The sequence below is a fragment of the Lagopus muta genome, chromosome 26 (genome assembly GCF_023343835.1).
Source record: "Lagopus muta isolate bLagMut1 chromosome 26, bLagMut1 primary, whole genome shotgun sequence".
NCBI lineage: Eukaryota > Metazoa > Chordata > Aves > Galliformes > Phasianidae > Lagopus > Lagopus muta.
Genome location: NC_064458.1, coordinates 677,959 through 691,864, shown reverse-complemented (window position 1 = coordinate 691,864; position 13,906 = coordinate 677,959). Strand labels below are relative to the sequence as shown.

The following is a 13,906-nucleotide window of genomic DNA, read 5'->3' as shown; positions in this document are numbered from 1 at the left end:
AGTGCCATCACTGTGATGCCTGCTGCGAGACACAAAGAGGGAAATCTGTTCCTGATGCTGCAGACAAAAAAAGAAACAATTTGAGATTGTTAATATGCTGTGCTTCCCCAACTGGAAACGCCCAACACTGCCTGAACTCCTTAGTCTGTGCCAACAGCAAGATTAGGTTCCCTCAGACATATCTAGGTCAGTGTGTGCTTTTGTTGTCCTGGCGACAAAATGACCCACTTTCTCTATTCTCATTTGTTGAAGCAATTGCAAGTGGGACTGGTGCATGACTGAGCACAAAGGCAAATAGGCCTTTATTCTGCCTTTGTGTAAACTCATGGGCAAAATGGTATTTCTAGAGAAATACATACTGTCTCCCTGCTCTATTTATTTATACTACTATTATTTGGATCTCGTTCATAACAGATGGATGATTATATGTTTTCTTGGGCTGTAGCCATCACCAGGGCTAATCCTACCTTTGAGGAATCCAGTGAGCCTTGTGTGGAGGGGCTGCCCAGGTAGGTGGAGAAATCCACACAACTGAATGAGAAGGGGTAGGGACAGATGCTGACCCAGCTGAGGTACTGCTGGCACAGCTTCCCAATCGCTTCCAAGTAAGAAGGCACAAAGAAAAGCAGCCTGGCCAGCACTTCTGTGTCTATTAGACTTGTCCAAAGAGGGCAGAGATGAAAATCATTTTAGAACATGAGTGTGGTGGGCCTGAGAGCTCCCGTCATTGTGTTTTATGTGATATACAGTTTATAATGATCTGAACTGGCCCTGCCCAGCCGGGTCCTTCAATAAGATAGAGAGGGCTACAGTGTAGAATGTGCATGAAAATAATGGGGTGACAGGACTGAGGAAGGAGTGTGAATTCTGAGAAGACAGAAGAGCAGTGCTGCAAAACCTGCTTTTCTAATTAGTGTTCAAGCTGCTCTCTCTGTGACAGAATAAAGCTGTACGTGAAGTACAGCTCACAAATGAAGCTACAGGCTTTGCTCCTGAGCACAGCAGTGTCACCACAGTGTAACAGCTTGCAAATTCACAGAGAGAGCACCTGGTGCATTTAGCAACTTCAGGACATTTCAGCTTATTTACCTGAAAAATCTGAGCTGACAAAGACTTGGGTCAGGCTGGAGGGCTGGTGAGGAAAAGGAACCATCTTTTCATGGAGCAGATCTTCATGTGTGTCTGAGCCAAAGCTCATGCTGCCCCCTGGACCTGCTGAGTTCCCAGTTGAGGCTGCTCTTTAGTCGGGAGGTGATTGATAGCAATGCATACAGTAGCAGTGCCTTGTCTCCAGACAGCTGTCTTGTCCCTTTTTTTTTTTCTCCCTGGAAATCTTGGGGAAATTTCAGCTATTTTGACAGGAGCAGTAGGAAGTGGTTGACTGCACTGAGATGCATTCTGGAGCATCTCTCTGTATTTGGAGAGGACTGCTATCTCTATAGCAACTGGTGCTTGTCACCTGGTAGAATCCCCAGGGTCTTTCCTGAGGGCAGATGTGCTCCATACCAGGTGCTGTACACAGCTGAGGTGTCTTTGTTGGCTGCCTTTCTCTGTTCTAGGAATTCTCTCTGTATTTTAGATTTTTTTTAGAGATTTTATTTAGTGGTGAGGATGTACCACTACTTGTTTCATAGAGAGTTTAGGCACTCAGGTATTTAAAGGAAGTTTCTTAACACCCAGGATCATGGCTATTCCCTTTCACAGTTTCCCTTTGTCAAATGCAGGCAGAGATAAGAAAATAGACCTCCCAAGGAGCTGAGTTCATCGGTTTCTCTTGAAGTCAGATTGCAGAGGCTGCTGTCTATCCCTGTCTGTATCCCCTCTGTATCCCTCTGGCATACAGAGTAATAATTAAAGAAAAATTAGTAATGTGTGTTTATGTAACAGGCTCCTTTTGGACACAGTACTTGGCTGGATGTCTGTGAAGATTAATCAAGTAAGAAGAGATTAACCAACATCTTAATCTGTCATAAATCAAACAGGGAGATGAAGCCTCTTATTGCAAGAAACTAACATTACAGAAAGCCTTCATCTGGGTTTAGCCATCATCAGTCTCAATCTAAATTGTCAACTTCAGGAGTCTGAAGTGCATTTTTAGACTATTCTTCAAGCTTCTGTGATCAAAACCGGCGATGTAATGGAGGAAAATGTCAGCTCCATTAAGGTTGCTTAAAATATACCATGCTGGAGAGGTGACAGCAGACACAGTCTGGAGGATGAGGGTGATCAGTGCCATCCAGCAAACCAAGACTGGAAGATAGTGACAGAGAAATATGTAATAATGCTTTTGTTCTATCAACATCAAAACAACACTGGAGCCTTGGGATGAGCCTTGGCAGCACTCTGCAATGTGCAGTTTGTACATCGTGCTGCATGTACCTGTCGTAGTATTGATGACAGCAGTCCTCGCCACCAACAAATCCACTGATTGAAGCAGTTGGTTACAGTTGGAGCAGAAGTCCCCGGTTAGCAGACATTTTTGGAAAGTCGAGATTGCCAGCATCACTGAGAAGAATCGAGGACTGGGCTAATTGGAGGAGAAACAGCTTGCTCGCTGTAGGAATGCAGCGTGTTACTTTCTGGTGAGCAGGGAGTTTCTGCAATTTGCAAATCAAAACCAAACAAAATCAACCAACCAAATCTTTTCCAGGGCCATTCTGAATTTCCTTAGGCTATAAAAACATTTAAGCCTCCAAACATATCAGACCTGTTTTCCTGCATTCCACGTCTACAGCTTACCTGTATCCTAAAGGTAAGATGAAATCACTATCTCATACTGATTCTTCCTAAAGGATTTCAGTTGCAGGCTCTCTAAAAATCCTCCCTGCATTCTCTTTCAGAACATAAAGGAAACAGATAAGTGTCAAGAAACCCTTAGTGGTACTTCTTCCTTGGAGAATGTGTGAAAAATGCAAATGCTGGGCACGTGTGAATGAGAGGCCAGACTCAAAGCTGTTCTTGAATGTTGATCTTAACACTATCAGAGTGATAAACTTCTCTTCTTTGTCAGAAATGTCGCCTCAGAGGTGAGGTGAGTAGCAGCTGTGAGTCACAGTGGCACTGCAGGCTGGGGATGGGAACTTGTTTTCTCAGTGTTGGTGAGCTGCCATCCCCCACGGCCCCTCAGGCTGCTTCTGCATGGAGCAGCAGGCAGGACTGAACTCAGCTGGGAGTAGTTTCGTGTGTGCCTACCGAGGGAGGGCTGCACTTCTGGTTTCTGTTGAAATCCAAACCCATTTTATTAGCTTTTCCTTACAGAAGAACACGAACATGAGTCCCTCCAGCTTGGCCCTCTGTTGGCCTTGCCCTTTTTCACACAAGGTCTTTACGTAGAAGTTTTCTCCTTTGGTCTCTCAGGTCCTTTACTGTGAATAATAATCTACGTTTCCTATGGTTTTTTTCATTATTATTACTTCTTTTCTACAAAGGCTTTAAGAGCAGTAGAGCTTTCCCTGTCTGTAAAGCTAATTTGCAATGCTGAAAGCTGTAGACGCTGGTTTGGCTTCTGTCGGCAAAAGAAAAGGGAAACCTGTCAATCAGCAAGAAATGCTGAGAGCAGCAAATGAAACACTTTGCTTTTTCCATTGGGCAACTACAGCCTCTCTCAGGATTAAATCTCTTGCTAAGTTTAGCTACGTCTCACTAGAGTTAGTATCAGGAGTTATCTGAAGGCAATGACGTCTGTCCTGTGGAAGTCTAAGCCCTGGCACGCACATCTCATACCCTGCGCTGCAGCAGCTTGGAGCTGGGAACATTCTGCACAGCATGGCACGCTTCAGACGTGGCAGGGTTTCTCAAAGCATTGAAATACATACTCTCAGCTGCCTGCTCTTTTTAGTATTCTGTCCAAGTCCTGAGCAAAACTTGTTGAAATGGACGTCATGGGACAGCAGAATGGCTAAGCGATGTGAAACATTCTGCTGTTTTTTTGTTGTTGTTCTTAATATGTGTAAGACTTGCACAAACCCTCTTTTCTATTGGTATTAAATCTCACATTCCAAAGGAACTTAAATTCTCAGCTGTTCTGGTAAGGAGTACTAATTAACATTTTCAGAGTTAGATTTGAGGAGACATAAGAGAAACCCATCAAAAATCAATAGCCCTTTGCAGGTCCTCATTGAGTCATCCAGGCAGGGAGCTCCTTTGCTCTTTGTGGCAGGGAAGCAAGTTAATTAACCTGCTGGGAAATGCCCAGCTAATGTTCTCCTTCCAGCTGGAGAGAGCCTTCAGGAAGCAGCACCAACAGGCAACTGAGAGCTTCCCAGATGCATAGAAGCTGTACTGAACCCTGTGCCCCTACAGCATTAGTTAAAAAGAAGTTACCTCTGAAAGAAACATCTTTGCTAGCTGGAATGAAGAAGGCTTGCCTGAAATGTACTGTCGGTTACCAGTGCTGAGCCATGGAAATTCAAGAAAGGTTCCTTATCTCTCACTATAAAAGGCTCCACTAAATGAAAGTTGTGACCTCTCTTTGTGGCAGTTGTCTTCTTGATACTAATCACATTCCAGATAAAGAACCTTAAAGGTGCAGAGCTTTAATTTTAAGGTATATCAGAATATTTCTCCTATCTGTTCTTACTTAGCAGCTATGATTTTACTTGACCAGAAGTATTTTGAAGAGCAAAGGCTTTGGCGCTCAGCAGCAGCTGATAGCAGCACTGTGCTAGATCACAGAATGGTTGGACTGGAAAGGATCTCAAAGCCCACCTGGCCCCAAGCCCTGCTGTGCATTGGTTGCCACTCACCAGGTAAGGCTGCCCATTTCTCAAGTATGTCCAGGTCCCATTCATTCAAAGCATTTTTGGTGGGTTTTTTGTTTGTTTGTTTCTTTCTTTGTTTTAAATACAAATACTGGAACTCCATATAAATAAGCTAGAATTGTGTTTGTCTGCAGATTTATACATACCTGTCCCAAGTGATGACCTTCATTTTTTAGTCACAAAAGGAAAGGTGGAGTCAACAGATACAAAACATTCCCCTTTGGCCTTTATAAGTTAGTTTCTTTATATCCCTCCCTGAAGTCTTAGAAAAGCTACTTGGACAACAAGAGCGGTGATATTTTACCATACTGCTTCCGACTCTAACGTGCTCAGACATACTTGTAGGACATGTCAAAGTCCAACCAGAATCACTTTGTCCTTGGGTCAAGGAGGCTTCAACAAGATCAAGGAAGGTGTGACTTCTAAGACCGGCGAGAGTAAAAGCAGCAAACATCAGTTCCTCAAATGCCATTGGACAATCAGAGTCACTTCACAATTTTTATTTTGTTAAGGGCTTTTATATAACAAATTTCCCCTTGAATCAGACATCTCATAAACCATTCTTTATATGCATGTCAGTGATACACCAGGTTTTTGTAGACCAGTATTTGCAAAACCAGACTGTTGTCAGGTAGAAGCTGTTTTCTTCTGAGGGAAACTCACAAAGTTAAGGCACTTTAAGAACCCAAACCTACGAATCATTTGACCTCTTACTGGCTTTTATCTGGTTGTATATAATAATTCTTTTTTCCAAAATTAATATCAGAATTTCAATTCTGGAATAGGGACACACACCAAAAAAACCAACAAAACAACAACCAAGCAATGACTGTTCTTAAATCCTTCAATTTCTATTCCTCATTGCAAGGCGACAGCAGCAAGCCTTATTGCTAGGGATGGTGACACACTGCTTAGCTGAAAGCCCAGTACTCCACCCCCAAGCATACTTTTAGCACTGCAGTGATCCTGGCCATCAGTGCTAAAAACCCACCTCAGAATGAGTTAAGGTCTCCAGGGCACAATGCTTAAGATGACACTTTTAAGAACAAAATCTGTTACAGGAACAGCTTCAAACTAATCTAAAAGCCAGTATTCATTCAGCAGAACATGAACAAGCTGACTGACTGCTCCGAGCCATGCAAGGCATTTCACATTCTCCCTCCCTCATTGGGCACAGATCAGTAGTTTGGCAAAAAGGGACCTACAAAGGAAACTCTGTTTCTTAAGCTGGAGCTCTCTTATTAGTCCATTAAAGTACTTCTAATCAGCTGGTATGAAATCTATTTCTTCAGCCTTTCTAACCTTCTTTAAGAATAGAAGAAACGTTTCCTCCTGCGTACAGTCAGTGTTCAGGCTGCCCACCAGCACACCAAAATCACCGCTTCAAGCACAGCCCGGACTTAGAAGCATCCAATTCTCCTGATGTAAAGATGCAAAGATTTAAAAAGCATTTTCAGGTCCACTAATTAGGTGCCCTGACAGTTATAAATAAATAGTAATAAATACTTATTTACACTCACATACCCTTCTTATATCCCACAGGATTACAAACAAACCAAAAACATGCTTCTTTCTCAAGTAAAGACAGTCAGGTTTGAGGTGAAACACACAATTGCTAACAGAGCAGCAACACTACAAAACAGTTTAAAATAATAACAGTACCAATAGATAGCATTTAAGAGCATTTAACAGCTTCAAGGGTCCTGCAAACAAAGTCTTAGTTAAGAAAGTGACCATTCATTAAGAATCAGAGGGAACTTGGATGAGAAAAATGTAATTTCAGAGTAGAATTTGCCCAGGACACCAGAGCTGTTTTCCTTGTTGCATACAGAATATCATGTTATTTGGAGACATGGCAGATGCAGGAGCTGGGAAAAATAGATCAGGATTGTAACAGACCATTTAATTTCCTTGAGCATGAAATCCAATTTCCACATTGATTGTGTCTAAACAGTTTGTTGTTCTGGGAGACATCAAAAAGGCCAATGAAAACTCACAGGAACAGTTGTGGGAGCACAAACCATTACTTCCATTCATAAATAAACACAGTGAAAGATGATGCATCATAATTGCTGACATAATTGCCAGCTGGGAACTGGCACCCATTTATCATCCTGGCACAAATCTATGAATCCCTGAAAATATGATCAGAATAGAGAGATAGAGACCAAGAAGCAAGGAGCATCACAGAGAGCACAACTGAAATTCAGGGAATTGCCTGGCAGTGTCTTCACTTCCACCTCTCCTCTGAAGTCCGTGAGAGGACTGGAGGATAAAGGAGACTGCAGGCGGCTTTGAGACACAGCTCTGGAGGAATTTTCTTGGCCTGTTCACTGCTTGGTTGCTTTTTTATTCAGCTTTTTTTGCTTTTCGTTTCCTTGTGCCTTCATTTAGCTCCTCTTTTGACTTCACAGGAGGAGGTGGCTGATAGGAAGCCTCGTGGGAGTGCCCATGCTGATTATGATGGCCGGTGTGTCCGCCAGAAACAGAGCCAAAGAAAACTGGGCAGATGAAGCCTTCCACTGGAGCAAAAGGTGAGGCGTGAGAATGAGTTGCCGTCATGAAAACCTGCCATGCAACAGTGGACAGTTAAAGACCACATACACCAGCTATGAAGAACTAACTAGTAAAGGACATCCTACTTAGCACAGGTAAGTGTCCCTGTTGCTATGTAATCCAAGGCTGTATCACAAGGATCTTCTACCACACTGAAAATGACATGGAGAATTTAGCCTGCAGTTTCCTAAGCAGATCTTTCCTGGTACGTACAGCCAGTGCCTTCCAAAGTGGCTTAGTAAAGTTATCAAATCTAGATGCAAGAATTAGTCCTAATATTTCATTAATGCTGTGCAGAGTACTTCATTCTCAGCACTAGCTCTCCTGAAAATAACACTTCCAGGTTTTCATTTCATTGTGAAGTTAATCATGCAAGAATTCTGCATGGGCAAACACTGGCATCTACAAGGAAAATTAGGATCACCGGAACCCACTGAACAAGAAAGGAAGCAGCATTTCAAAGTCAGTGTTTCAATTTAAAATGGTGAACAGTCAGCCCCCTCTTAATTCTGTACCCTTTCTCTGGTTCTGTAGATTTGATAGCAACACATCTGCTGTAAACTTACCTTGCAAACTATCATAAACATGGTGAAAAAGAAGATGAGGTTGGCTTCAGAGACAGGGAGCCAATGAGTTTGTTGCAAAGTGAAAAGAACTGTGCCATACAGACTGGCTTTTGTAGGGCTAGAAGAGAAATAAAGAACTTATCTGGAAGGTTTGTATACTTTGTGTCCAGTCCCGAATGGCTCTTTAAATTTCGTTTTCAGTCTGACATAGAACATGCAGGCTAGTTACTTACAAAGACATGTGAAGAATTTCATTTGTTTCTGGCCTCCAGACCCCACGCAGCAGTTGCTCAAAGTTAGACATCAAAGCAACACCAGAACCTGTGGAACAGTAAAAGCAAACAGCTCGAACTGCCACACCAGAAGAGAGCTCTGCTGGCTCCTTTAGATCCCCACAGGATAAGCACAATATAATGGGAAGGTTTGTGACATCCACCCCAAAATTAAAATAAAGTTACCCTAAAACAACAGAGCAGGCAAATGCTTTCTAGAGCTCTATAGTGTTTCCTGATACTGGAAAAAGGCATTTGCCTCTGTTCCATCAACTGATGCACAAATGCTTACTGCAATTACAAAACAAGGGGAAACTGACTAGACTGTTTCAACACTGAAAGAACTTCCTAAAAAGACACAGGCAAGGACAGAGACAGAACATGGGAGATGATAAAGAGTTACTGAACTCTGCACCCGTAAGTGACTCCCAGTTCTTCATGTCTCCGATGACTCAGTTGACAGCCATTCTGTGAGTATGAATAAATCTGTGTTCTAAGGAATGTGATTAACTGGAGCCAGCTGAACACATCCACTATCTGGCCTGGTCAGCACCGAGTGATGTGGTGACCTTAGGCTCCATTTGCAGGTTCTCCCCTCCCTCCCCACAGCAGTAGGTGCAGTGGAGTATCCCAGGTGTCACCTTTGACCCATCCAGTGGCCATCATGATGAACCAGCCGTGGTGGTACTGGTGATGAGCATGGTGGACGCCGGCCGCAATTTTGCGAACTCTGACCACCTCCTTCATAGCCACAAAGATGAGCTTCACAGGCAGAAAGCTAACACACTTGTAGAAGAGGTTCATGGGGCAGAAGAATATCAAATACCTGGAACAAAACCACAAGGAGCTTAAGGACCCATTTGCTTATCTTGACCTGGGATTAAGAGAGAAGATAAAGAGTACTGTATAGTTAGCCTAAATTATGTCAGAGAAAAGGAAATGCTGGTAAGGTCACCTACAAGCACCCAAAATGAAAGTGTCCCCAAATCTTCAGTCCGTGCCACCCTTCTGCTGTGTGCTGTCAGTGCAGCACGCTGATTCTGCGGTTTGGCCACAGTTCAGCTGTGGCAGCTATGAATAGAATCGTCCTGCAGAGGGTTGGTTCCCACTCCTATTACCAACACATCAGACAGCTGGTCAGAGAAACTGCAAACTAGATCTAGAAATACAAAAGACTCAGACTGCTTCACTGCACCTCTGCTTTCCCCAGCAAATCCAAACAAGACGGTACACGTGTCCCACAGATGGAATACCTCCCTTCGTGCAGGGAGGTCCTGCACACAGCCAGCAGTATTGAGTGCTCGGCAGCTGAGGAGAACTCACCAGATTGCTGTGGCCAGGATGACACTGGAGTTGTTACTGAAGTAATGAATAGGTGACTCTCCGAGCAGCAGATCAGCGAGGATGTAACTTCCGAAGCAGTGGAGCATGGCACAAAGCCAGGAGGCAAAAGGACTCTTGCGAGACATCTCCACAGCTCCTGTGAGTAAATTTTAAGTGAGAAGGTGCATTCACCAAAGAGCTAAGAAAGACACTTGCTTTCAATGTGCTCCAACAGGAATTGAATCAAAGAAAAGAGCTTGTAAAATAAAATGGCCAAACACACACTCTGCAAAGCCTAAACAAGCATCAGATAGTTGAGACACACAGCCTGCAGACCCCCACAAGGTTTCATATGAATGGAGCCATTAGAAGTTTAGCTCCTGCATTTGCTGCTCCTACTGCAATCAGAAAGAACAATTCTGCCCTCAAAATAAATGCTTTTTTTTTTTTTAAGTCTTAAAACAAAATGCATACTAGTACCATTCTCTCCATTGCTTCAACCTAGGTGCCCTCTAGAATTCATGAGCAATCTGTTCAGCTCTTTCATTCATAAGATAACCTGTAAAATAGAACAGTAATTCTTAATCTTTATATGAATGAAGGGGATTTAAGGATTCCTCACTGCTACTGCGGTGGTTTGCAAATACCCTTCACGTTCAGAAAATACAACTAGGTATTTAGACTGTGTTACTGTTGGGGAATACAGTGTGGTTTCTTCCACAGCCTCCCACTGCCTGGGGGTTTTGCTTGCTGTTTGATTCCTCTCCCATTTTCACCCCCTGCTGTGCTTCTTGGAGGAAGTTTCACAAGAACATCAGTTCTGTAAGATTGTTTCATCTCCTTAAACTGATAGCAGGGTCCTTTATGCAGCGTATCAGATACCAAACTCTGCTACACCAGTAACGGGCAGATAAATAATGCTGAAATGTTACATCCACATTACGGACAGTCATCCACCTTGAGCAGCAGTAAGTGAGCTAAATAGGACTGCTGATACCATTCCATCCCCACCGACATCTGAACCAGCTGAAGGGACAGTGGAAGTGAGACAGCTGCAACAGCCATGATGTGAAGCTCATCTATAGGAACCCAACAGTTATCTGAAGGAGGAAAGTTAAGGACATTTTTCTTTGGCTCCATTAAGCCTCGCTGTCTTCTAAGAAGGAAAGGGGACGTTACCACCCTGACCCTCATCTGCCATGTGGGAGCCAGGCGAGAAGCTCACTGCAGCCTTAGGCAGTCTGAGGGGATTACGGGGTGACATGTTTGGAAGAGAAAATATCTTCACTGGGGTTGGCTGTTACTGCACAGCTCAGAACTTAATGCTGGAAGACAGCTGTAAGGGATCAGGCCTCGAAAACGCGGCACTCCTGTTTACAGGGAGCTGAAATAGAACAGTATGCTGCTGCTTGTACAGCGCAGCAATCTGACAACGGGGGGACTCCAAAACGTGGCACAGCGGGTGGCTTTGCCTCATCCGGCGGGCAGCGACACCTAAACCGATCGACAGAGCACAGAGAGCGGACACCGTGTAAAAACAGCGGGGAAGGCGGCGTTCGGCGGGGACCAAGGCACAAACAGGCGGCAGAGCCGGCGGCAGCCACCCGGGCACGGAGAGCTGCGAGCAGCGAGAGCGGGACCGAGGGGGGACGAACGAGGAACACAAGACGAGCGTTCAGCTGCGGCTTCTCCGAATATAAATAGGGGAGCGCGGCCACAGAAATAGAACAGGCGACAATGGAGAGAAACGGAACACCGAGCGCGGGCAGAGCAGCGGCGACGGGAGCTCGGCACGGGGCGGTCAGAACCCGGCACGGTCAGAAGGCGCGGCTGTGGCAGCTCCGGCGGATCCCCCCGCGCCCCGCAGCGCTGGTCCGCACTGACCTGGCTCGTACTTGAGGTAGAGAACGGACACGATGAAGTAAGCCGCGTCGAAGAGCGGGAAGACGGGCACCGAGGCGAAGGCGGCCGCCAGCTCGCCCAGCTGCAGAGCCCCGGGCAGCTCCATGGCCGTAGGACCGCTCCGCGAGCCGCGCTCCGCGAGCCGCGCTCCGCGAGCCGCGCTCCGCGAGCCGCGCTCCGCGAGCCGCGCTCCGCGAGCCGCGCTCCGCGAGCCGCGCTCCGCGAGCCGCGCTCCGCGAGCCGCGCTCCGCGAGCCGCGCTCCGCGAGCCGCGCTCCGCGAGCCGCGCTCCGCGAGCCGCGCTCCGCGAGCCGCGCTCCGCGAGCCGCGCTCCGCGAGCCGCGCTCCGCGAGCCGCGCTCCGCGAGCCGCGCTCCGCGAGCCGCGCTCCGCGAGCCGCGCTCCGCGAGCCGCGCTCCGCGAGCCGCGCTCCGCGAGCCGCGCTCCGCGAGCCGCGCTCCCCGCCGCTCTCCGCGCTCCCCGCCGCTCTCCGCGCTCCCCGCCGCTCTCCGCTCTCCCCGCCTCCGCACGGCCGCCCCGCCCCGAGGGTTGTCCCGGGGCGCGGCCTCGCTCCTAGCGGGCGGCTTCGAGCTCCGGGCAGCGGCCCCTCGAGGAGCGGCGCTTCCCGCCCGCACGGTTCCCCGCCGCGCCGTGCAGCCGCCGTCGGAACGCAAAGCCGCAGCCCCGGGTTCAGCGCGGGCGCTTCGGAGCCGGCGGTAGGAGGTGCGCGCCGGGACCGCGCATGCGCCGCGACCGCGGGCAGAGTGCCGCCTCTTCCGCTTCCGGTGCCAGGACCGCCGCCATGCTGGGCGATCTGCTGCTCTGCGGGTAGCGGGCCGGGCCCGGGGGCGGGGAGGGCTGCTGGGGACCGGCCGCGTCTGATGCGCTCTCTCTGTCTCTCCTCAGAACGCTGCTGGTGAACGCCGGCGCCGTGCTGAACTTCAGACTGTGAGCGGGGATCGGGGCGGGGAGGGCGGCGTGGGATCCCCGGGAGCCGTGGGAGCCCCGGGAGCCCCGGGCCCGGCGCTTCGCGCGGTAACGGCGCTTCTGTTCCCGCAGGAGGAGGAGAGACACGGAGGGCTTCGGCGAGGGGGCGAGGGAGCCCACGACCGGTAACGGCCCGTGGGGGGGGGGAAGGGGGGGGGGGGGGAGGGTTGGCGGCTGCGAGGCCTCGGGGCGGCGCCGAGCGGCTCTGCGGTGCCCTCCGCGCGTGAATTTTGTTCTCTGACTCTTTTTGTACGTCTGCATTCCCTTATATTTCTTAGCTAGTGCTGAAACGCGACGCGCTGCGGCGTTGGGTATTTTTCACGTCTAAGATTTCTCCTCTTGGCTTTTAGGTGACAATATCAGGGAGTTCTTGCTGAGTCTTAGGTATTTCCGAATCTTCATTGCCTTGTGGAATGTCTTCATGATGTTCTGCATGATTGTGTAAGTAGAGCCGTGCAGCACCTGGCATTTGTTCGTCTGAAGCCACATAATGTTGGTTTTTTCTTGTAAGTGTATTTCTTTTCTGATCTCTCTCCCAACTCCTCGCATTCTTGTTCCATCACTAGGCTCTCATTTTGCTCATCTGCTTTGATCTTCCTAAAAATAGTGGCTTACCTCATTTTCTGCCAGTGCAGGCACCTTTAGTGCATGAGAACCTCTTGACAATGTGCAATTGTTTTAGGCTTGGATATGACATCATTTAATTCAGCGCCTATAAACGCAACACAGTGTAAATTTTAGGATGATTTTCATTTGGGGAGGGAAATAATGCCGCATAATAAAGCGAGCCATGGGAACAGGCTCTGGAAACTCTGGATTGTAGTTCAGATAGGCAGACTGGCAAAATTCCTGTTTTCTTTTCGCTGCTGTAGCCCTTTGGCCCAATGTATGGCAGAGGAAAACCAATAGCAGCGGTGCAGTGGTGTTCTGAGCTGCAGTGCTGGTGTGGCTGTTATGCTATAGGTCTCTCATCTGCTCTTTTTCTGTTGCATCCACCAGGTTATTTGGATCTTGAAAGTCATCCACAAACACATCTGGTAACCTGGAAGAGACTTTTGGCTGCAGACATAACTTTTCTATCAAGTAAAAGATTATAATGCTTTCCACATACAGCCCTGGGGTTGTGGCAGGTTCTTTCCATGGAGCAGCACAGCACACAGCTCCCCCCAATCCCCCCGGCTGCATAACGTGGGGGGAGTGCAGGGCTGCGTGCTGCAGGGCGGGGAGCCTCCCAGCCCCTGAGCCAAAGGCTTCAAAGTAAAATAATTTCAACTTCACTGGGAGGAGAAAAAGGAAAAAAAAAAAAAAAGCCAACTTGAAATTGTGTTGCTCAGCATTGGGTGCCTGATGTGCAGCGCATTGCAGCTGAATGAAAGCCACAGCCGTGCAGCTCTGCGCCGTCCTCGCTCCATCCCTGCTGTCACTGCACTGTGGGTCGCGTGGAAGTCACTTCATTATTGTGAAGCTGAGTAAAGTATTGATGTAACTTGGAAAAAAGAAGTCATTTTTCCCTCACGATTCCATTTTTCTTTGGAGAAGTAG

At 47.5% G+C, this 13,906-nt stretch overlaps 2 protein-coding genes and 1 long non-coding RNA gene across 7 annotated transcripts; 2 read left to right on the top strand and 1 right to left on the bottom strand.

Annotated features, from left to right (window-relative positions):
- Nucleotides 1-1,887: 1,887 nt before the first annotated feature.
- Nucleotides 1,888-7,284, top strand: LOC125684901 (uncharacterized). 2 transcript variants are annotated; one of them, XR_007373349.1, is made up of 4 exons: nt 1,888-2,752; nt 2,841-3,031; nt 4,587-4,748; nt 7,175-7,284. It is a non-coding gene; the product is annotated as an uncharacterized LOC125684901 (long non-coding RNA). The 2 variants fall into 2 exon arrangements; XR_007373350.1 differs by having other exon boundaries at nt 4,584-4,748.
- TMEM38A (transmembrane protein 38A) lies at nt 5,245-12,099 on the bottom strand. Of its 4 annotated transcripts, none has more exons than XM_048927467.1 (7): nt 11,877-12,099; nt 11,362-11,530; nt 9,478-9,634; nt 8,796-8,980; nt 8,116-8,203; nt 7,883-8,000; nt 5,245-7,328 (listed from the first exon to the last, which is right to left on the bottom strand). In XM_048927467.1, the coding sequence occupies exons 2-7, from the start codon at nt 11,483-11,485 to the stop codon at nt 7,110-7,112; spliced, it is 891 nt and encodes a 296-aa protein (XP_048783424.1). In that variant the 5' UTR covers nt 11,486-11,530; nt 11,877-12,099; the 3' UTR covers nt 5,245-7,109. The 4 variants fall into 4 exon arrangements, with proteins under 4 accessions (XP_048783424.1, XP_048783426.1, XP_048783425.1 ...); XM_048927469.1 differs by lacking the exon at nt 11,877-12,099 and adding an exon at nt 11,858-11,865; XM_048927468.1 differs by lacking the exon at nt 11,877-12,099 and adding an exon at nt 11,839-11,846.
- A 28-nt stretch (nt 12,100-12,127) lies between these two features.
- Nucleotides 12,128-13,892, top strand: SMIM7 (small integral membrane protein 7). The gene is made up of 5 exons (XM_048927471.1): nt 12,128-12,205; nt 12,284-12,325; nt 12,437-12,489; nt 12,715-12,805; nt 13,364-13,892. Exons 1-5 carry the CDS (start codon nt 12,180-12,182, stop codon nt 13,377-13,379), a joined length of 228 nt encoding a protein of 75 aa, XP_048783428.1. The 5' UTR covers nt 12,128-12,179; the 3' UTR covers nt 13,380-13,892.
- The last annotated feature ends 14 nt before the right edge of the window (nt 13,893-13,906 follow it).

What these genes read in the sequence shown, in the direction of transcription:
- TMEM38A (XM_048927467.1), bottom strand. Translation starts at nt 11,485, where the DNA reads ATGGAGCTGCCCGGGGCTCTGCAGCTGGGCGAGCTGGCGGCCGCCTTC. An exon ending in GGCCACTGGATGGGTCAAAG is followed by an intron (nt 8,204 to 8,795) that starts GTGACACCTGGG and finishes ACTGTTCCACAG; the next exon opens with GTTCTGGTGTTGCTTTGATG. An exon ending in TGTTTATGATAGTTTGCAAG is followed by an intron (nt 7,329 to 7,882) that starts GTAAGTTTACAG and finishes GTTGCATGGCAG; the next exon opens with GTTTTCATGACGGCAACTCA.
- SMIM7 (XM_048927471.1), top strand. Translation starts at nt 12,180, where the DNA reads ATGCTGGGCGATCTGCTGCTCTGCGG. An exon ending in GGCGATCTGCTGCTCTGCGG is followed by an intron (nt 12,206 to 12,283) that starts GTAGCGGGCCGG and finishes GTCTCTCCTCAG; the next exon opens with AACGCTGCTGGTGAACGCCG. An exon ending in GCCGTGCTGAACTTCAGACT is followed by an intron (nt 12,326 to 12,436) that starts GTGAGCGGGGAT and finishes CTGTTCCCGCAG; the next exon opens with GAGGAGGAGAGACACGGAGG.